Genomic DNA, 23,292 nt, shown 5'->3' on the forward strand with positions numbered 1-23,292 from the left:
GAAGACAAATACTAGGGGTGAATGGAGAATGGTTGTGTATGGATGATGCCGTGATGTATGAATGAGAGTGGGTGGGGGGATGGGACAAGTGTGAAAAATAATTTGACGGAGCCCAGCCCAGTCTTATATTTTTCTGCACGAGGGGACAGAGGGGGGTCGCCAATTAAATGAACTGGCCTTGCTGTGGATGTGCTGCATCTTGCAACACTGCTTCTGACCCATGGCAGTGGGTAAGATGAAGGGATGACCAGTCATCAAGGAGGAGTAAAGATAAGGTGGGAGGGGGGTGAATGGGAGTGGTGTGTGTGGGGATGGGATGGGTGGGAGTGGATTTTATGCCTTTGTTTTTTGGCTACCTCCCTTGTTATGGGGAAAAAGCCTTTGGTATATGTATTATAATCATAATTATTTTTCTTTACCCAGGTGGGCCTTTACCCAAGTGACCCATGGACACCCTGAGGCTGTTGCCAGATACCAAGGATTCACTCTGTGGGCACTATTGTTTCTTAACAATTCACTGAATAAATTCATAGGTGAATAAAAATACTAGAGACAAGCAGTTTTTAATAAAATTTGTACTGTTGACACATTTGAAATGACTCCATCTACCAAGGAAATGTGAAAAAAAAAAAAAAAAAAAACTCTGCATAAGAATGCTTATCCAAAAGGAGATTGTTATACAATGGTAATAATTACAAACCAGGTTTACTCAGGCACCTCTGACAAAAGCAATTCTTACAACTTAGGCAATTGAAGTTTCATACCATCATACATTGTCAATAACATGTAAGCAAACTGAATTTGATGTATACTAAATATAACTCGTTCCAGCACACCAATGCAGGCAAGAACACCATAACCTATACAGCCCAGCCTGATAACTCTCATGGGTGTGATCAAGTAGTCCACCTACAATATTTAGACTAATACCTATAGCTACACAACCCCATTCATGACCAGTAGCTACAGGAGAGGTTACACTTTGAAAAGTGAACATTTAGAAGCCAAACTCGTGCTCAGAACAGATTAAGTACATGAGAACAACCTGCTTCCATCCAATGGAACAAATTTCATCATATGTATGAAGCCTAAAGACAGACAATGATGATCAACATTAGTTGAAAAATTCATGTAGGTAACCTTTTGGTACCAGCGTATTATTGGCAGCCATATTAAAAGAACAAGACCAGATGACTCACAGGATTTTTCTTTCTAATTGGTGTCATACAATAAAAAGCCTATATTCATGTACCAGAGTACCAAATTATGACTTAGTGTATACTGCACAACAAACCCCTTGAAAAAGAAAGGAGGAGGATGAGGAGGAGGAGAAAAAAAAAAAAAAAAAAAAAAAAATTGCTAAGAAGAGCAGGGAGAGAGAGAACCCCTGAGAGCCACAGTTATGGATGAGGTATGACTGGTTACACCTAATGAAATACTGCCTTTGGATAGGGAGACGACTTCTCCCTTTAGAGAGATGTGTTGAGGAGTTTATGTCAGATGGTGCTTAGCTGCAGCCTAAGCCATCACTTTTGCCCTGTTTAGACAACTAGTGCAAGTGGCAGTCACTAGTAGCCATCAGGATTAAACCAGAGCTTTCCTACATATGAGACAAGATTGATGCCAAATGCACCACAGTGGCACACAGATTCCCCCAATTGACTTGCAACTTGTATATCCCATGCTGAGAAAAAGCCATTTGCCATCCTGGCATGTGAAATAATGAAAAATGGGGTGGAAGGCTTTCTGTTGTTTGAAACAGAGACCTATCATACCATATGTGATGCAAACAGCACAAGGAGGTACAAATTACATGTAGTAGAAGAGGGGTGAATATTATCCTAAATACCTTCACTTCAATGAACACACTACCACTATCTTTGTAATGCCAAGTATATTATGGTATCCTTAGGAAAATCCTGGTCCTATCAGATATCTTGCAACCCAATCTTATCTAGAAAGAAGTGTGCTCATTCATCAAGGCAGAGACAGGATTAGAAGTCCACTTACATCAATTGCAAGTGTTTGTAAGCAAAAGCAGACATGAATGTGCCAAAATGTAGAGCAAAAAAGAGGTGAATCACAGTCTGAATGGAAGTGAGATGGAGCCAATAAGACAACACTGACTGTGGCTATGCTTCCACCACAAATCCAAGCCTACTCAGGGTGGTTTCTCAGTTGTATGACTGTTCATCCACACTAACAATGTGCCATGACCGCAAGAGCTTTATGGCATCTTTGTTTGAGGACACCCTGAGTTGAGTGGACTTTGTGCTGCATAACAAACCCATTTTCACTTGCAACCCTTTGGGAGCTTCAGCAGTTTCCACAGGAAACAGTGTTGGTACTTGCCCCACCAAGACTGGGGCTCCCATGCTAAAGATAATTAACCCAAGTGTTATACAGGTGGCTTACTTAGCAAAAAAGCTAAACCACTAGCTGTTCTATTCACAGCTGGTCAGCACATATAAAAAAGGACTCATGTTAGTTTGGATGTGATTTGACTTTCGTCAGGTGTTGTCATTAGTTAATAATGAGGGTTTGGGGGAGAGTTGTAAAGGGGCTGTGATCGGGGGGACCCCTGGGAGAGACTAAGGAGAAGGGAGACGCCTTCATCCACTTCTGTATCCTCCCGCAGCAGCTTCGTCAGCTCCGTCTCATTTAGGTTGACACCATGAGCATTTCCTGTAAAAATAAAATAAATCAAGTTTAATGTTGACCAATGCTATTCTAAAAGGAATTTTCAAAGAACAATTATTTTAAATAGCAATATCTTTCTGTAACAGTTTGACACCCAACCTGTCCATTGCTTAATATAAATAAGATGTTGCCTTGGCTATTGAAATACCTATGCCTCTACAATACTCCCCAAGTATCATTGGGTTGGCCCACACCTACCAAAAGAAATGTTATATAGCTGTCCATAATATAACCCAATGCTGCCTTAGATTAATATGTTATATGTTTCATGCATGGAATGTACATGTGAGCATGTGAAGCAAAACTAATTCAGTGTTTGTATTCTTCACTATTCCAGTGCTGGATGGTGACATGGTCAGCGGGGGGGTAGTTTGGCTGATGTACCTTGAACAAATATTTTCTTCTAGGCTCATTTATCACTACCCATTCTCATAACACCACCATACTTCTCAGACAATTCATCCCAAGCATTTAAATTTCTCCTTTCTGCCTCTCTTACATTCTAAATCTCCACCTTATACAGTGTCACAATCACCTCTTCATAAACTTTTCATTGCATCCATTCCCAGATACTTTTTTCTCAAGACACAGTTCAATCCTCCAAGACATTTACATTTCCCCTACTGTACAATTTACCTCCACCCCCTCCTCCATTCTGTTACACATGACCCTAAATATCTAAACTAACCACTTCTAACCTCTCTCCTCTAAGACTCACCTCCAACTTACTACCCACTTTGCACATCTCATCACCTTTCCCCCCACATTTACTTTCAACTTCCTCCTATTGCATACCTTCCCAAATCCTGTCACCGACTGCCTTAGTCATGGGTTTAATGTCACAACATTCCCCTCTCAGAGAGTAGGACAGTGCTTCCTTGTAGAGCACTTTTTGAAACAGGAAACTAACTGTATGTCCTTACTATGAATTAGCTTGATGCCAGGGTGTTATTAGAGATGATTAGGATGGATTTGGAGAAGGCTAATAGGGTAAATAAGAAGGAAATACGGGAGGTATTACAGATATACGAGGTTGGGGGAAAGCTATTAAGGGCAGTCAAGAGTTTACAGTAGTAGTACAGCTGGTGTTAGGATTGGGAATGGAGAGTGAGTGGTTTAAGGTGAAGTTGGTGCTGTGTCAGAGTTGTCATGCTGCTACAGCTGTTCCATGTGTAAACGAATGGGGTGATACATACACAATATACCAAGGGCTTTTCCCCCCCTTACAAGGGAGGTAGCCAAAGTCAAGACATCCACTTCCATCTATTTCATCCCCACCCACTCCACTCCCATTCACCCTCCCTCCCTCTTTTCTTAGCTCCTCCTGGATGATGGATCATCCCTGCACCTTGCCCTGGTTCAAAAGCAATGCAGCAAAACACAGCACATCCACAGCAAGGCCACTTCATTTAATCAGCAACCTCCCCTCTCTGTCTCTTCATGCAGGAAAAGAGAAGACAGGGAGAAATCCCTTCGGGCTGTGTCAAAATATCATTCAGACATATTCCCTAGCCCACCCTCCCTTCCATGCATCACAGCATCATCCATACACAACCATTCTCCACTCAGCCCTATCTTCTGTCGTCTCCTTTCATTCCTCAACAGACATTTCCCTCTTTCCCAATGTTCCATTTACCCCATCTATCCATCTCATCCTTGATCACCCTTTCATATTCACTCCATCCATCTCTGCCTTCCACACCTCTTTCACTAGTCTTTCTTCACTCATTCTTTCTATGTGTCCAAACCATCCCAATACTCTTTCATCAACCCTATCTCCCAACTCCTTTTCCATTCCTGTTCTCCTCCTCACCTCCTCATTTCTCACTCTATCCAGCCTAGTAACCCCTTACTTTTCAGACAGCAGAAATTTAAATGTGTGAGATGAAGTATCTGAGAAGTCAGATGGAGTAAGAAATAAGGAGGTCAGGAGAGTGGGTGTGAAAGGGGAGCTGGAATATGGGGTGGTACTACAGGTAAATACGATAGTGATGGGCAGGGGATTGGAGATGGTTAGAAATATTCAAAGGAAGTAGGTGGTGAGTCAGTTGTTGTTTGCAGATGACACTGTGCTTGTGGCAAGGTTAGAGTAGGTAAGAATGAAGAAAGGTTAGCAGAGGTGGATGTCCAAGGATGACATGGGAGGGATGAAAGGGGCTTTGACCAAGAGGAAATGTCTGTTGAGCAGGGAAGGGAGAAGGCAAGGAATAGGTGCAAGTGGAAAATGGTTGTGTATGGATATTTTGACACATCCTAGAGGGATTTCTCCCGCCCCCACCCCCCAATTTTCTGCACAAGGGGGACGAGGAAGGATGGTTGTTGTGCAAATGAAGCAGCCTTGCTGTGGATGTACTGCATCTTGCTGCATTGCTTATGACCTGGGCAGAGGGCAGGAGACAAGGATGACCCTTCATTCACATATGATGAGAGGAAAACAGTGAGTGGTGGATGAGAATGGAATGAGTGGGAGTGGGTGTATGCTTTGGCTGGCTACCTCCCTTGTAAGGGAGATGAGACCCTTGGTAAAGACAGGAGGGAAACAGATGGAGTAACTGGGGAAGAACTATATGCATGTTGGCCAAATGTTTATTGCAAGACAGATGTGCAAGATGTTTTTGGCAAATAAGCTCTTTTGGGCTTTCATAGATCTTGCGGAGTATGACAAAAATTACAGGAAAACATTGTGAGGGGGGTTCTGCAGGTGCAATATAGGGAAGGCTGTTGAGAGTGATCAAAAGATTTTATGCAAGTAGTAGAGCTTGTTAGGGTTGGGAATGGAGGAAGTAATGGTCTGAGGTGAAGGTGGGCTGTGTAATATCACCATTGTTATTCAACCTGTACATATTGGAGATTGTATGGGAGGTAAATATGAGGGTGATAGGTAGGTGTTTGGAACTGGTAAGCAAGAGTTGAAGTAAGTGGGATGTGAACCAGTTACTCATAGATGAAGCTATACTTGTAGCTGGGTCAGAATTGGGACTGAGGCACCTAGTGAGAGTTTTGGAGAGTGAGCATAGAAGTTGAAAGTGAATTAGGCGAATGTAAATGAGATGTCCAGGGGGTGAGGGTGGCAGTGAGTTGGGGATTTTAAAAGAAACTCACGGAAGTGAGAAGCATTTTAAGTATTTAGGGTTATATGTAGTAGGGAATGGAGGAGTGAGGGTGGATGCGAACTGTAGAGTAAGGAAGCAGGTAAATTTTGGGAAGTGTGGGGGTGAGTGAAAAATAGTCACGAGAAATAGATTTCTGGGGATGAATGCAAAGAGAATATTGTATGAAAGTGACTGTGCCCATGACACTTTATGGGTGACTTGGAATACAAGGGAGGCTAAAAGAAAATCGAAATGTGCTCAAGATGATATGTTTATGATGTATACTATGAGTAATGAGGATAGATAAAAAGATGTGGTGAGGCAGAAAACAGTAGCAAAAAGAGCTGACAGATAAGGGTGATCTAAGAATACTGGGATGATTTAGGCATGGAAAAGAATGTGTGGAGAACAACTAGCAAAAAGAGTGTGAAAGATAGAGGTAGATGGCAAGAATCTGTGGGGATAACCATGAATGGGATAGAGAGATGGTGTGAATAGCCTTGAGTACAAAGGGAAAGCAAAATACAAGAGACAGATGTAAGTGGAGAGTGGTTGTGAATGAATGAGAAACTGACATGGCTTTCAGTGATATTTTCTTGTCTGCTCTGTAATTTCTCAAGTGGATGAGTTACCATGTAATGAATCAGCGGGAATAAACTCTATTGGACCCTTCTATGGAGGTGCCATGTGTATTTCTGTATTGCTTCCAACCCAAGCAGTAGGTGATGGACACGGATGACCCTTCATCCATAAAGAGCAAAGATGGAAGGGACAGAAAATGGGTGAGGGGTGGGTGTATTCCATGACTAGGCTATCCCCATTGTAAGGGGGGAAAGGACCTTTTGGTATTTGTATAAGCATGTTCAATGGGTGGGATTTTGGTCCACATTAAGTTGCCTTTACACAACTTCAGACCAAAGGTAAGTATCTGCAAGTGGTGGTCCTGCAAGGTAGATATCATAATGCAGGACCATCTGATCTTCAAATTTTGTGAACAGCTTCACCTTCATCTGTTCTCAAGACCAGGCTCAAGATCCCCCTACACTTTCACCTTTTCACACAAGGAAAGCCAACAAATGGCAACCACACCCTTCCTCCTCCCATCATAAGCCTGTGGCACACAAATTTCTCCACTTTAATAGACCATGGGCAACATTCCAAATTTCTTTAGAGATGGTCTAAGGATCAAAGCCAGGCAACACCTCATTATGATACAAAATGTGATCAATATGCTACTCTTGCATTTTTCCTTACACAAATATAAAATACTGAAATGCACAGTTTCAATTTAGGTGATCTTAAATGTAAAACCTGGGGGACCAGGTACATTTGTCATACTTGCCACAAATGAAGACCTTCCAATGAGAGGCACATCCCCTTACCTGCATGAGCAAGGAACAAATCCTTCAGGAAGCCGAGCTCTTTGGTTAAGATCGCGATCTTCTCTTCTAGCATTTCATTCTCGGAACGCAACTCTGATACTCTCTCCAACATCTGCTGTGTCTTCTGTTTTGTCTTTGCTCTTGACTTTTTAACAGCAACATTATTCCTCTCCCGACGCCTACAAAATAAAGATAAAAATGGTTCAATACATTCCATAAATAATTAAGATATTGGACATTTACATTCATCATTTTACATATAGAGAAGTCATATGATCACTATAAAATTATGCACCAAAAGTAAAGAACTCGTAAATACAGATTGAACACATATTTTGGGATCAATTAATTTGGAACCTCTTTTAATCTGCCATATTTTCAGCTGGGTATGTCTTTGTTATTTATTTTCTACCTTTTAAACTTGCCATAGCCATGGGATTAGTTCACTGCTCTGCCATGACTGATGCTGCAATCATCTACCACCTAGTCAAAGCCCAATGTTTGTTTGCATGTACTGCTGTGACCAGAAAATATTCCCATCATTTCATTTTATTGGATTCTAACTGGCTTCAAAGCAAAAAGCAAGTGCTAATCATGTGTAACACAAACATAACTATCAATGAAAAAGTGGAAGTGGTACAAAAATTTGACAGCAGCTTTTCTGTTTATTACCTGTGTAATGGCAGTATAAGATCATCAACTAAGCATGATATAAAGAAGCAGCAGGATTTTTTTTTCTGACAGTGATTCAAAAAAATGGATATGCATGCCAAAACAACAAAGGATGGGAGAAGTGTGGAATGTGATTGAGTAATGATGCAGTGGTTTTTGACAATAAAATGTGACAGTGTAGACACATGATGATAATTGCACAAAATGTTTTATCATGAGCTTGGTTGACAGCTTTAACCCCTACAGCATCAGCAGCATATGTTGTATACCACAAATTAAAATTTTTGCCAAAAACAGGCATTACATTGAGGGTCAAATCTGTGGTAATGACCAAGTAGCCCTATCCTTTGGCTATGAAAGACACCCAAATTTTTTATCTATTGACAAAACTGGCAACCCCAGCAGCAATTTTTCAAGGGGTAACTTGGGGTATAAAATTGGCCTTTTGGACGTAATTTAGGTGACTGGTGTACGAAATAAGTATGAGGAAGTGAAGTTGTATTTCGACAGTTAGGCAAGTGCTTTTTAGTGCGTATTCAGACGTATTGAACTGGCAATTTCGCACTGCCAAATATCCTAATAAATGCATAATACAAAATGTGGCCAGGCAATAATGGTATGATGGATGCTTAATAAAACATTTACCAAAACAATAAGAAACACCACAATCACCTATCCTCCATAGGGAAAAAAATAAATAAATAAATAAAATAAATTTACCACACAAAGTGATAAATATTTGCCATAAAATCCACAAAAACTATTTATAAACACGTTTTTCGTAAGTGTCAGACTACTATAGGTGACTGTACATCGATTTGAAACATCATAAATGTAAATTTCCCTCACTCTCTGAAATTCTAACAAAGTTTCCCCCAAAGAATGCGACCTCGTCCAACCCATAAGAGGAGCAAAAGAAAGTATATGGATGTTCTACCAAACTTTTGCAAGCAAATCTCGACAAAATCGACCCAGTTTCTCCACTTCTAAGCTAAGTTGAATCAAAATAAGCAAGGTTTGTTGGTTTTACATCATTTTGAGTTTATTCAAGCAATATATATATATATATATATATATATATATATATATATATATATATATATATATATATAAAAAATCTATTTTGGCTCCGATGCTGTATGAGTTAAGAGAGGGGGGGTCACTGATTAAATGAAGCGGCACTGCTGTGGATGTACTGTCTCAATGCACTGCTTCTGATCCAGGGCAGTAGGCAGGAGACAGAGATGACCCTTGATCCCGAGGAGCTAAGATGAGAGGGGGCAAAGGGAGGTGGAGGGAAGTGGAATGGGTGGGTGTGGGTACACACCTTTTGACTTAGCTACCTCCCTTGTAAGGGGAGAAAAAAACCCTATCCTGATTATCATAAGGGTTGGCTATAGATTCAAGAAGAGTCATGGTATTTTTACATACAATGTTTGTGAAGAAAATCTATCAACTAATGAAGGGAGCTGCAGAATGTCAACAAGTTCACCAAGCTTGTTGTTATGGAGCACCACAGTCCTGAATAGGTGCACAATGCAGATGTAACTGCATTGTACTGGAGGTACATACCAAAGTGAACCTTAGCTACAGACGATGAGGCAGAATCAAAATAATTTAAGGATTCCAAGGAGAGTCAGCATTCTTGGATGCTCAAATGCAGCTGGTACACACCCATGATCACCAAATTGAGTGGAAATCTTTGAGCTTTGAAGGTTTTTCCTGTCATTTAGGGTGGATTACTAGAGTTACCTTTGGAATGGTTCACGAAATATTAAGTGCCAAAACCCTCTGTGCACTGTGCATCAGTAGACCTAACCTCTGACTGCAAAATAATTCTTATTTTGGACTACTGCTCAGCTCACCTTAAAGCAGAACTTATGAACAAGAACAATGTTTCTGTTGTGTACATAAACCTTCCAAAAAGTACCTCATTTACTCAACCCCAAGACTAGGCTATCTTAAACTTTTAAATCTAACTACTGTTCACCATTCATGAAACAAATTTTAGATGTGCTCAATGCATGAACACTTGCTCATAAATTCATCAGACTTCAACATGAAAGACATGTATTTCAGTAGCAGTGACTGAAATAGTAAACATGGATTTCATGTACTCTGAGAAAAAGTACCTGTTTGTGACTTCCTCGAATAAAAAAGGATCCATCCACCCCTTTCATCACAAACACAACACACTGCACACATGAGTTTAAAAACAAACTAGACACTGCAAGATACAAAGGCGGGACATCACGAGCATAGCTCCCCTTCCCGCAAAATACAACTAGGTAAATACAACTAGGTAAATACAAAAGTAGCACCATTCTACTTGAGCATATCCAATATCCTAACCTACAACTCGAGATATGTCCATGTATAGGTACATACACACATCACTATGCAAGCACTTCAAACAACACCAAATCCAGTATGTAACAATATACAAACAATGCATACGCTCAGTGATGAATTATGCGAGTCCTGCATGGGCTCCTAATCTCAGTGAGACACACCACAACACCCTTCAAATCATACAAAACAAAGCCCTAAAAACAATTACAGGCTGCACAAATACATCACCTACAGACCATTTACACTATGAAACAAAAGTCCTCAAAGTCAAGGACCACCTCGACATGAGAGGCACACAAACACTTGCTGCAGCCACCACAAACACATCACACCCGCTACACTACATAGCAGAACACCCACACACACCAAGAAACATTAAAACTACACCCATAGACCTTTATTACACACAGATACTCTCCTCTCTTCCTCCACAACCACCAAATACCAGCCTCCGGAAACATATTCATAATCATATCACTCACCGCTCCATTAACACACTGAAAGACAACACACTGCTGCATGCCAGACCCCCTGATATCCACCCTTCTGAATCCTCTCTCCCACGTAAGGACAGAGTCCACTTGGCCAGACTGCGATGCGGTCACCACCCAGCACTTCTAAGCTACCAGAAGAGGCTGGACGACCGTGTTGTGAACAGCTGCCCAGGATGTAACACTTCACCCCATACCATACAACACATAATGGAAGACTGCATTATACACAATCATGCACGCAAACAACACAACATACACTCTATAAAGGATTTGTGGGAAAACCCAGTTTCGGCTGTGGCCTTCCTTGGGGAGACGGGACTGCTCGGACAGACAGTCTAGGGAACGACAACAACAACAACAACACCAAATCCAGTTGATCAAACTCTCCCAGAAATTAACCATGTCAAGATAAATCACTTTGAAGACAGGCAAGAGTGATACTACATACATACATATACCAAATGCTTTTTCCCCCTTACAAGGGAGGTAGCAAAAAACAGAAGCACAGAAACCCCTCCCATCCATTCCATCTCCTACATATTCCACTCCCTTCCACCCTCTTCCCTCCCTCTTATCTTGGCACCTCCTGGATGATGGGTCATCCCTGCATTTTGTCCACTGCCCTGGGTCAGAAGCAGTGTCGTGACCAAGGATGAGATGGATGGATGGTGTAAAAAGGGCATTGGGAAAGTGGGGAATGTCTGTTGAGGAAGGAAGGAAGGAAGGAAGGAAGGAAGGAAGGGAGAAGACAGAAGATAGGAGTGAGTGGAAAATGGTTATGTATGGATGATGCTGTGATGCATGGGAAGGGGTGGGTGGGAGTTGGTGGGAGGTGAAGGAGTACGTGCAAATGATATTTTGACACAGCATGAAGGGATTTCTCCCCATCTTCTCTTTTTCTGCACAAAGGGATAGAGAGAGAGAGAGGGGGGGTCATTGATTAAATGCAGCGGCCTTATCGTGGCTGTGTTGTATTTTCCTGCATTGCTTCTGACCAAGGGTAGTGGGCAAGATGCTGGGTTGATCCATCATCCAGGAGCCAAGAAAAGAGGGAGGGAGGGGTGGTGAATGGGAGTGAAGCATGTGGGGATGAAATGGGTGGTAGTGGATTTATGCATTTGAATTTGGCCACCTCCCTTGTGCGAGGGAAAAAGACATTGGTATATCTTTATATAATACTAGTACCTCTCATACACTCCCTCCAGACAACAATACATCTTCACAGAGTGACTTATTGGCCAAATTGATAGTGGAGGGGTGGAGTGGTCTCCTGGAATGGAGAACTAAGGCAATGACTGACCACTAAATAGTTATATATTCATACATACATAGAGGCTTAGGTCAGAGGCTACATTTTTTACCTAATCAAGTGTGGCAGGAGGGAGGGGGTAAGGATGACCCTTTATGGTAAATGTTCAGTTGTGCACAACTATGCAATATAGCAATAGAAAATTAATTATTAATTTTGTAAATTATAATATATCATCATAATATACAATTTTCTTAGCAGAAATGAAAAACAAAAAAGTTGCTAAAACAGATTTCGTAAGTAATGAATTTGCGCAGGACAAATGGTACGCCATGTTTGTTTTGATAGATGCTGACATCAAAGAAATAAAATGATAATAAATTCGTCTATTCTAACCTAACCTAATGTGTATTTAGTGAATTGGTAACTGTAAGTTAAGGTCATCCGAGTCGTTCTCATCGTCGTCGTCATGGATGTTGGCGGCCTGTTCAATTGCTCTTTCTGATTGAGGGGTATATAGATTTCTCATGGCTTGAAGGAATGCATGGATTTCTGCTCCATAGCATTCCTTCAAGAATATACACCTCATGTGGTACTGGCAGAAGTACCGAGGGCATACACCAGGCCTCAACTGGACTGGGCAAACAACAAAGACTTGACAAATGACAAGATGGCGTCCCAATCCTATGCTAGCGACTTTGTTCATTAGTATGTTTGCTTGTAGCGAGCTATTTTTTTTTTTCCGCCAAGAAAATTGCACATTAGGTTCATGTGTTATAATTTACAAAATTAATATTTAATTTTCTAATGCTATATCGCATAGTTGTGCACAACTGAACAAATACCCCCTTTCATCCATAGGAGTCAAGATGGGAGGGATAAGTGTGGAATGGGTGTTGAGTGGGTGTATACTTTGACTTGGCCACACCCTTTGTAAAGGTGAAAGGACCTATTGGTGTATGTTGTATGTATATGTATCAAAAACACTCAGCCAGAGGCAAACCAAAAGTGTCCTCACCAGGAGATGTATTAGCATATTTCTACGTGCACCTTTGTCAAAGACCTGTGATACTGGAATTTTGATACTTTTATTTCTCAACATTTACCTTTTCCCAATCCCTTAGTGTATATTCAACACAACATCCAAATAAAACACACAAGTGTAGATCCAAACATCCCGACTGATTTTTACATTTAAAGAAGTTCTTGTCACTCAACGTAGGTCCACAGCCTAACATGGAAACACATTTGTGTGTAAAAAATGGGCACAAAGTTCCAATACTTCAAATTGACTTTCTTATGATCATGGTGTCCCAAATCATCTGTATGCAAATTTTCGCATCTACCCACAATTCTATCATTTTTAACAACACCTAAACAATGACCCCATGGTATCTTTACTCACCTGCGATATTCATCAGAGTCTTTTGCAGTGCGACGCTGAGTCCCACTTCTGTTATTCCCAGTTTCACTATTCATCCCTTCACTCTTAGGGGCCATCTGAAAAAGATAAATCCCAATAAATATTGGACAAGGCTATTTTCAGTATAGTTATTTAAACTTGGATTGCTATTTTAATTGCAGAGTACTTATAATGTATTCCTAGAATCTTAGGTAGCATCACATAATTGTGACTGAACATCAAAATTTTCTTTTTTGTGAGCTGTCATGTAGGAACAAACTTTGACTAGTTATTTCAGCCAAAACTGTAAATGACATTACCACTGTTATTATGTGTGAAAGGCAGAGAGATAGAGAGAAATAAACACTTCCGTGCCTATGTTGACTAATTTCTATAATGGTTATAAAAAAAAAAAAAAAAAAAAAAAAAAAAAATCACTGCATACACAGCCACTTCAGTTCCCTCAAATAAACAATGTTATTTGTACCCTTTTCCTTGCAATAAAAATCCATGTTACATTATCATGTCACAACACTACATGCATAACCTTTCATCCAAGAGCAACTCAAATTGAGTGACCATCCTCATCCAACTGAAAATAATTTACAGAGCAGACAAGAACATCCCTTCAGACTGCATTTCTTCATCAATTTACAACCACCCTCCATTCACTTTTAACTTTTGCATTCCCTCATCCTTGCTTAACAGACACTCCACTTGCAACCAATGCACCCTTTACTCTATCCATCCACTTCATTCTTGGCTTTCCTCGCAAGTTCACTTCATCCACTTCTGCTTTCATTTTTTTTTTTCTATTAGTCTTTTCTCAATCTTTCATTGGGCCAAACCACCTCAGTACTCTTTGATCTACCTTCCAGCAGCTCACTTTCCACCCCCCCCCTCACTGCCTCCCTTCCACATTTCTCACAATCCATCTTTGTAACATGTACTATATTTCTTAAACACTTCATCTGGACATATTCAAGACCTTCCTTTCTTCCTCAAGATAGGCACCTTGCATACTATGGAAAAGAACAATTCCTTTACTTTATATACAAGACAATCTTAAGGGACCAATGAGTACCTGCATATGGTGGTCCAGCAATATCAACATAAGAATCATCTGTCCCCCATGTTAATTTCACAATTTGAAAAACCCCTCTCCTTGGTCTCTAGACTAAGCCAAAGACACCAAGACACCAAAACCTCTCTCAACTTCAACTGTATTTCACCTTTTACATGGAGCCAACAATCAGTGACTGCTCTCTTCCTCCAACTAATATACACACAGAGACTGTCCCACACTTGTATACATGGATAATATTCCAAAGTTTCCTCTCAGATATCTATGATAAAAAATGAGGACCAATGCCAACCAGTGGGGCTGCTGTTTCCAGGCAGTGAACCTTGAAGCAACATCTATTGGTATCAATATCTTTGAGGAATTTAAGCAGCAGAGGTCAAGATGACTGCAGTTCAAACACACCCATCAGCAAGTTGGACCAAGAGCATGAGTCATTAAATTCAATGCTACAAAGTCCTCTGTGAGGGGCACCATCCTAGCCTCCTGACAGGGGGTGGGTGGGGTGGGGTAATCATTATGTTAAACCAAATCACAAATACCTCCAGTGTTGCACCCTGCTGTGGAAGTGCTGTGTTACTGCACTGCCTAACCCACCCATGATGAGGTGCTATTATGGAAGGTACAATGAATGAGGTTCTGATGGGTATGGGATGGATGTAGACTGGGTGTATACTTTGACTCAGCCATCTCCTTTGGGTATCCACGTACAAATATATTGTAAAGACTGACAGGAATGGAGAACAACTTCACACTACTAGAATTGATAGAAAACACCAGAATCAAACAATCAATCCACTGCCCTAGGTCTCTTGCAGTAGATCCATGGCTCCCAGGTAATCAGCAACAGCCACAGGTCACTGAAGGAATAGATACTATAGCATCTGGGTATGGCTTGAGTGGTATAATGAGCTGTTCTGGATCTTCAGTGTGGTGACTGGATTAATAACAGTTTGATTCTGGCTAGACCTATTGTCTTTGTTCTGTTTCAAAGCTAAACACTATCATGTTGGTGTGGTTATTGTCATGGGAGGGATCTTTTCAGCTGGTCTGATGTCTAAAACAAAATTTGCAATATAATTATTTGCATTTTGCCACCAGTATCCATGGAATACAATATGATGTTAAAGAAATGGATTAAGATTTAATGAGGGTAGTTGAAAGGAAGGATGTTGTAATTTACAATGGTAAGCATTCTTTGCATGGAGATTAGTCTCCAATATTAAAACTATGCACTATGACTGGTCCATAGTCCCTACAATATCTGCTGCATAAAATTTATCCAGTCAATACCCTATACCAGGAAATATCAAATGAAATTGTTTTTACAATCTATGTGGTTTGGTGACATGAACTTCTCTCTGTGGAGGTTAGAGCAGTGCTTCCTCATAGAGGACTTTTGAAATGAATTTAATGTATGCCCTTAATGATACACAGGGTTTGAACTGCCTCCACTCTTGTCCACCATAAGTAGCAATGCTCTATCCTGCTTGGCTAGCAAGCATCCTTCATAAAATTATATATATATATATATATATATATATATATATATATATCCATTACAAAGACCATGATATATGTACTTTCAGCATTACTTCCTTTAATTTCTGAATACTCTTCATGACAATTACAGCAACTGATGGCCCTATTTTCTACTTATACACATTATAATTCATCACTATTAATGACATACACGTATATGTCACCAGAATACAATGAAAACTCTATTTACAGCGATCTTACACGACTTTTTCATATAAACTATTTACCTTATGTGAAGAAGTCAACACAGCAGCCTGACTACTGACTACTGTGATCCTTGTCTCCAACTATCTTTGGTTTGATTTTGCCTCCGTGGAGCGTTCTTTGAACGGAGCCCCGTTCGAGCTACTTCCTTCTTGCTTTGGGAACACTGCTGCTGCTTCGCGATGGCGTGCGTGTGGAGCTTCTCAGTCACCTGGGGTTGTCCCCCCGAAGCACAAACCTCTTACACTTCTCTGTCTCTGCAAAAATAGTCACTGATTAGGAAACACGTAACCAGTCGAAGAACACTGCACACATTACAACTACCCATGTTCACTACTTCCTTAAGACACACCATTACTCTAAGAACATACACTGACAAGTTCCCCTAGCAAGTGACCACTATACACAGACCGCATGTTCCGAGCTAATTCTCGTGTAAATATAAACAAACGTTAGAAGCTATGCCCTAACCTCATTTTTTTCATTCGAGCGTTTCTCAGTTTCACGGGAATTAACCGCCACCTTCTCTGCATGCAGACTAGGCAGGACCTGCTTCCTATTGACCAATACTATGGCAAATGACAACACCGTTTGGCACCAGAGAATTCAAGAACCCATCTCACTCTCCACGACAGGCCCCTCACCCTCCCGTGCGTTGCCAAGTAGGCAACTAGCGCTACACTGACTACAGAGTACAACCCGTCAGAGCTGTTGCTGTTATCAAGGTCACAGTCACTGCGAACAACAGAAGCGCTTGGATAAATAATCGAATACAAGAAAACTGTTCGGTGGTCAGTGACCTATACCAATTTCTATTCTTGTATGTATTTATTTACTTTACTGTACTATACAGGAAGGGCATTGTTCGTTGGGTCCCGCCTCCTATTCTCTATCAATTATCCTACCTAGCCTCAAATTCATGTACAGCCCCAACTTAATCTATATCCTTGATTTCCAATGATGATATTTAGGATAGGGCATAGGATATAGGCCAATGCATATACGTGTGTGTGTGTGTATTATACAAACATACACACTGTAATAAATAAGCCTAATGATCAGCGAGTACAAAATAAGAGATATATTAAGGTAGGGGCCATACATTGAATATACACTGGAACTTTGCTGTAGTAATTTAAGAAATTGGACACGAATTCACAAAACCACGTCAAAGTAAAATAATTCTGAAAATGACCTACACAGTATATCTAGATATATCCCTATGCCAATATATATATATATATATATATATATATATATATATATATATACTGCTCAACAGGAGATACAAGAACTAGGAACAAATATATATATATATATATTTATATAAATATATATATAATTATATACATATATATATAATATATATATATATATATACACACATATATATATATATATATATATATATATATATATATATATGCACCCTAATATTACACAGGAATTTGCTACACTAGCAATATTGCTACCGTTAAGAGCACGTAATCTATATTGTCGATGGTAGATTAAAGGAACAATCACAGCCCAGTACTACACAGGTAATATGCATTCATCAACAACCATTATGTCCCATACCCTATGCCCTATTCTCAAGTTCTATATTTGGTCGTTGAATCTCAGTGGATTTTCTTGCGCTCATCTGTCATATCAAGCAGGATGTCGCTACTCTCAATATAAAAAATAATTGTGTAGCAATTACATCACATTTCGCCCAGGTATATAAATAATAAAAAAGAGCACAAGCAGTTCGTTAAAGAACACTATGAGCCAAGTGCAAAGAGACTAAAATAATCTTGCCAGCCAACTCCCACATCGACGACGCAGTGGTCTGCTGCTGCTGTCGCCTGTTGCCATGGGAGATATGCCACAGCCTTTGACGCACATTTGTATATATAAAAACAAGAGCAACTTTGTATATACACTTTTAATCTCGGCAATAGTAACGCCCATTTAGGCCACGTCCAATGCCGCTTCTGAAGACTGCACTACACGTCATACTAAAATGACCTTTGCATCCTGAATTGCATGCGAGAGCTTCCCAGGCAAAAGAAAAAAGTCGTATTCTATGCAAGTCTTGTGTGTATATCATACACACATCAGTGGTACGTGCGCTAACTCTTTAATAAGTTATCAAAATCATATGACATGGTGTATTTCCCGACATTTCTCACTCTGCTCCTTCCACTTATTACCTGATTGGTGCATTGCTCTTATGCAATTATTCTAATTCAATATGGCGGTTGTTTTCCCATATTCCACGATACTGGACGAGATGGAAAAAAGTGGAAAGGGACAACTGCGCGGGGGGGGGGGTTAGATGGAAGAAAAACGTAAATCCCTACCAAAAAAGCAGGCATAATCAATACGTTCATGTTTTTCAAATGTTACAAATCGACTGCTACGCAATTTGAACTTAAAAATCAATAGAAAGCGTACGCTGGCAGTAAAACGTCTCCGCCGGCTAGAGAACGTCACGTGACGAACGCCATCTTGGTTAGTCCTGCATGCATATGCATGCTCAATGTACCAATTGAGGCTCTAGCTCTGCGTAGAATAGAGAGTTGCTGCTGTGTTCATGGGTTGTTTTTATCATTAAACCATCAAGTTATCTTCACCAAAATGTCTTTTTGAGTGGGAGTGAACTAATCCATCCGCCTCAGAAAAGAATGTGGGAGGTTCCACAAGTGATCATTTATCGTGAAGCGATGGTTATAGAGATAAAAATATGAACGAAAAAATAAAATAAAATAACCGCGGAGTTGAATCCGTTGCCAGTGTCATTCGTGCAGTCTTTTGTAAGTAAACACACTTTTGGAAGTAAAAACACGACTTTAAGATTACAAAAACTCCCAAAATAAGAAAAACTAATACAACTTATGACGAAGGTTTAACCCCCTAACGCCCCATAGTTATGCATGGGACTTAAAGTGACTGAGCGACAAGGCAAGATCGGTGCTTGGCTGGAGCACCGGATGATACTGTTTATCTCCCTAATCCCCTGGGAATCGCTTCAATACGCTTTAAGTCTGACGGCACGTCGGCTTCTGCAAGCACAGGGCCGCCCACTCGCCACCCACACCCGTGCACTCCCTTAGAAAGTTCATGCCTTTCTGCACACCAATGCAATCTCACGTTTCTGTAACAGAAAGGCTGGAATTTCTGCGGAGCACTACAAATAATGCACATACCATAAGATGATGAACATACGTTTAAATTTGTTCTCAATGATAATTACGACCAATTGTATTTAGTGTATTTCACGCGGCCAATTTGGTTCTCAGTGAACCATAACGGATTGCGCACCGAGCGTGTCAATTATTTCTTTCACACATCGGTCAGCGTCGCGCGAGGCTAAAATCCAAAATGGAAAAAGTAGCGTTTACATAGGTTTGGGCAGGAAAATGAGGGGAAAATAAATATATAAATGAATGAATAAACAATTAAACGAAAAGGCAATTTAGAGGTAAGGAGCAGAGCCTAAACAAATAAATAAATGAGAAAGGAATTTGGAGAAGATAAGCATGCTGGAGGAAAAGCGTCACTACTGGACAAACAGCAAGATGAGAGGAAACCAGAGTGCTTAATCTAGAATAGAATTTGCCGACTGAGCATTACAGACTAGACAATTAAAACAGCGAAAGACAAGGCGATGAATAGCTGGCATGGATGTTAGGGTAGCGGAAAATGGATTCGAAGAGAAAAGGTTGTATGTAGCAGTTATGAACTTGAAGAAAGCTTACAATGACTAAGAGCACCTTGCTGATGAAGATGTCAGGAGTATACACGGTATGCATGCCCATGTTCAAGCAAGGAAAATTACTCCCGTGCAGGAAGAAGCTTCGCAACGTCCCATCAAATTTAAATTAAATATTTTCCTACACTGGAGACTGTAACAAGTCAGCCGGCTGAGACGAGTATTATGCTCAAAAGACAGTACAAAATCTTCTGCGTTTTAAAACCTTTACTTTATGACGGACTACGTGCAAACAGACATGTCAAACCTGCTCGAAGACATTCAATCTTATGTGTGTGAAAAATCATTCGGCAAAAACACTCTCCGCTTCCTGGATTTCATGCCAAAAGGCAGACAAACAATACTCTCGTTTTTCTACATTTGGCGACATCACTCACCCGGACTGTTTTTCTTTCAGCTTCACATATCTGCACAATTCGTATCCTGTGTGTTGTACTCCTACTCGTAGCTGGAGAAGTGGATATGACGATCGAATATCCCTCTCTCCCTAGAATATGTTTACACAAAGAAAAATATCTTTATATAAACGTGTATACTGTCACCTAGAGTATCTCTCGGTAGAGACCCACGGCTACCTTGTATCGGGCAACGAGCACCATAACTCAGCCAGATACATCCTGAGCCCAGAATTCTAATCATCAGTTCTTGGTTCGCGACAATGAACGTGATCATGACAGCATTCTAATAACGAGTTCTCCAATCCAGGGCTGATAACGAGGCCTCCCTCCTTGTTCGTCACTATTGCGGTCTCCACAACGCAGTTCAGGAGACAGGTGGGTGAAGAAGCAGACCTGCCAGTCGTTTCCTTCCTCATGTTGCCTCGGTTGCGGACCAAGGTTGCAGCGGAAGAGCACTGCGGGTGCTATCAAATGACACTGACATAGTGGTGGCGCTTCTTCTTCTTCTTCTATCTTACATCCTGAAGGAACTACCGGGCGTTGATCGGTTCGCAGACCTGGATACAGCGGCAATCTTGTGCTGCAAAGAACCGGACTGACCGTGTCAGGCGGGGGTGTTCTACCGCCACAGACACCTCTGGTTCAAGTTCCTCTTCGCTTCGGTGACGTACTTAGTATATTTCGTTCTTCCTACCGTAGGTTAACCTCAATTAACCTCTTTACTACCGTCACGCCACTGGCAGACTTTGGTTCTAGTTAAGGCCAGATTGCATCCAGATGCGTTCCGGACACCACCCAGCACTAAAACAATACAGCCACAGGATCCGCTGCAGGGAAACATATCTACTCACGAAGCTCACGAAGTTGTCACAGAAGACAGGGAAACACGTTTTGAACCACCCAATATTCACACACTACAGTTGATAAGTGATTTATGGCCCAATCCCATGTCTCTGGGTCACAGACTTCTTGGAAGAGAACCATGATTAGGTCAGGAGTCTACGTCACGTCAGAAGGCGCGTGGCTGCGGTCGGAGCCGTCACCCTTGTCATGTCCTCTTGGACTGCTGGGAATCGGGGAGAAGTGCGGGATTCGAACCTACAACTAAGCGAATGCGAGACCAGCACTCTTCCGACTAGGCCACTAGGACAAATAACCGTTACAGAATTATTTGACTGAAAATCTCGTGCCTATGGGAGGAACCCATAGTTTATTTATCTACCGCCAGACAATTCAATTAAATTGAGGGAAGAATCTCATCTAAACGGGTTTAAAAGACAAACCAGACTGAACACATTAAGCCCAGAGTTCCCATTTCCCTGCGACCAAGACTTTTCATCCTCCTCAACTGTTATAATAATAGACACGAGTGTTTCCTCTGCCTCACTACCCAAAAAACACCAAACGGGGTACAGACCATGAGTAAGGACATGCTAGGGGGACAAAAATGTTACCTCAGCCCATAGCCAAGTGTGACAAGTGGCAAGGACGTTAGCTGTAGGGGTTGTCTGCGAGGAGTTTTGCCACAAGGGCATATGTGTGATTACTATGGACGCAGTCTGGTTGTCTATGATGCACTTTCCTTTGGGAAAATATGTATAAAGTTTATTTTCAAACAGAGGAATTCGTACGGATCTGTGATTTTTTCTTCTTCTAATATTTATTGAATTCGAAATATAAAAAATGAAATGTCTATATCCTTTACATATACTTATGTCAATAAAATATATCCTCACTCTACCAAATCTACAACTACGCAACGGTTCTATTTTATAATGTTATTACGGAACACTGCTACAACTGCATCAATATCGCTCTACTTTTAGTCCCGAATGATAATGACCTTGGTCTTAATTACATGATATAAGAAATCCTCCAGCTTATTTAACCTTGAGCATTCTGAAACCATTAGTGACCCAGGGTATCCTACGACCACATATACGACAACAATTAACCAAAGTCCCAAGTATAGTGTTTATATCTATTTCATATCATATTTAGTTCCCTATTTTAGTCCATTTAGTATCCAGTCCCTTAGGAACATAAGTGTTTTATAACTAATTAATAACTTTGTCTAGCTGTATAATGATGTCTATTTCTGAAGTTACGCTGTGGTTGACTTTTAGCTCATCAGGTTTTGAAGTTCCACCCTCATCCTTTTTGTACGCAAGGGACGACCCGACCCTGAAGATCTTCAGAGGTGCAAAAACTCATTCTGAATCTGTTGTGAGCGGACACCTATAATCACCAAGGCCTGAAACGTAAGAGCTTCAATTATGTGATAAAAGTGAACGCCGCACAGCGCAAATTGTGTACCCATTTGGGAGTGGACTAAACATACCTTTCCACTGCTGTCAAAAACCACACTTGTTCTTGGAGTCGCTGCTCGATTTTATCTACGCAAATAAAATCACTAGAGTAGCGAACAGGCACCCTATCTCTAACGATCCTTTCAGTGTTACTGACAATGAACATGCGTTCTCGATGCCGCTAGATTTTGCTTAGAGAACTTAGGTACCTGTCGATTGACCCTTTCAATGTTCCTGTCGATATATATATATATATATATATATATATATATATATACAGTATATATATATATATATATATATATATATATATATATATATATATATATATATATATATATACAGTATATATATATACAGTATATATATATATACAGTATATATATATATATATATATACAGTATATATATATATATATATACAGTATATATATATACATATATATATATACAGTATATATACATATATATATATATACAGTATATATACATATATATATATACAGTATATATACATATATATATATATATATATATATATATATATATATATATATTTCTGACTGCCACCATATTCGTTCTGCAGACGGCAAACTGCGCAGCGTAACAATTTTACGTCAGGTATCGCCTGTGGTATCGAACCCCCCCCCCCCCGAGG

The 23,292-nt window shown here is 40.4% G+C and overlaps 1 protein-coding gene across 5 annotated transcripts in view; it reads right to left on the reverse strand.

The window, feature by feature from the left end:
• Nucleotides 1-551: 551 nt before the first annotated feature.
• The window catches only part of LOC143036724 (CCAAT/enhancer-binding protein gamma-like), a 90,570-nt gene continuing 67,829 nt past the window's right edge, over nt 552-23,292 (reverse strand). For 4 of the 5 annotated variants that reach the window (XM_076204370.1, XM_076204371.1, XM_076204372.1 and 1 more), the window contains exons 2-5: nt 16,194-16,427; nt 13,347-13,441; nt 7,175-7,353; nt 552-2,685 (exon numbers count right to left, since the gene is read on the reverse strand). In XM_076204370.1, the coding sequence (XP_076060485.1) occupies nt 2,528-2,685; nt 7,175-7,353; nt 13,347-13,441 (432 nt within the window). In that variant the 5' untranslated portion in view covers nt 16,194-16,427 and the 3' untranslated portion in view covers nt 552-2,527. Of the gene's footprint in view, nt 2,686-7,174; nt 7,354-13,346; nt 13,442-16,193; nt 16,428-16,641; nt 16,790-23,292 lie in introns of those variants that run through there. The other variant, XM_076204373.1, reaches the window with a different exon arrangement.

The sequence above is a fragment of the Oratosquilla oratoria genome, chromosome 21 (genome assembly GCF_046742065.1).
Source record: "Oratosquilla oratoria isolate Oo_2021 chromosome 21, ASM4674206v1, whole genome shotgun sequence".
Lineage (NCBI taxonomy): Eukaryota > Metazoa > Arthropoda > Malacostraca > Stomatopoda > Squillidae > Oratosquilla > Oratosquilla oratoria.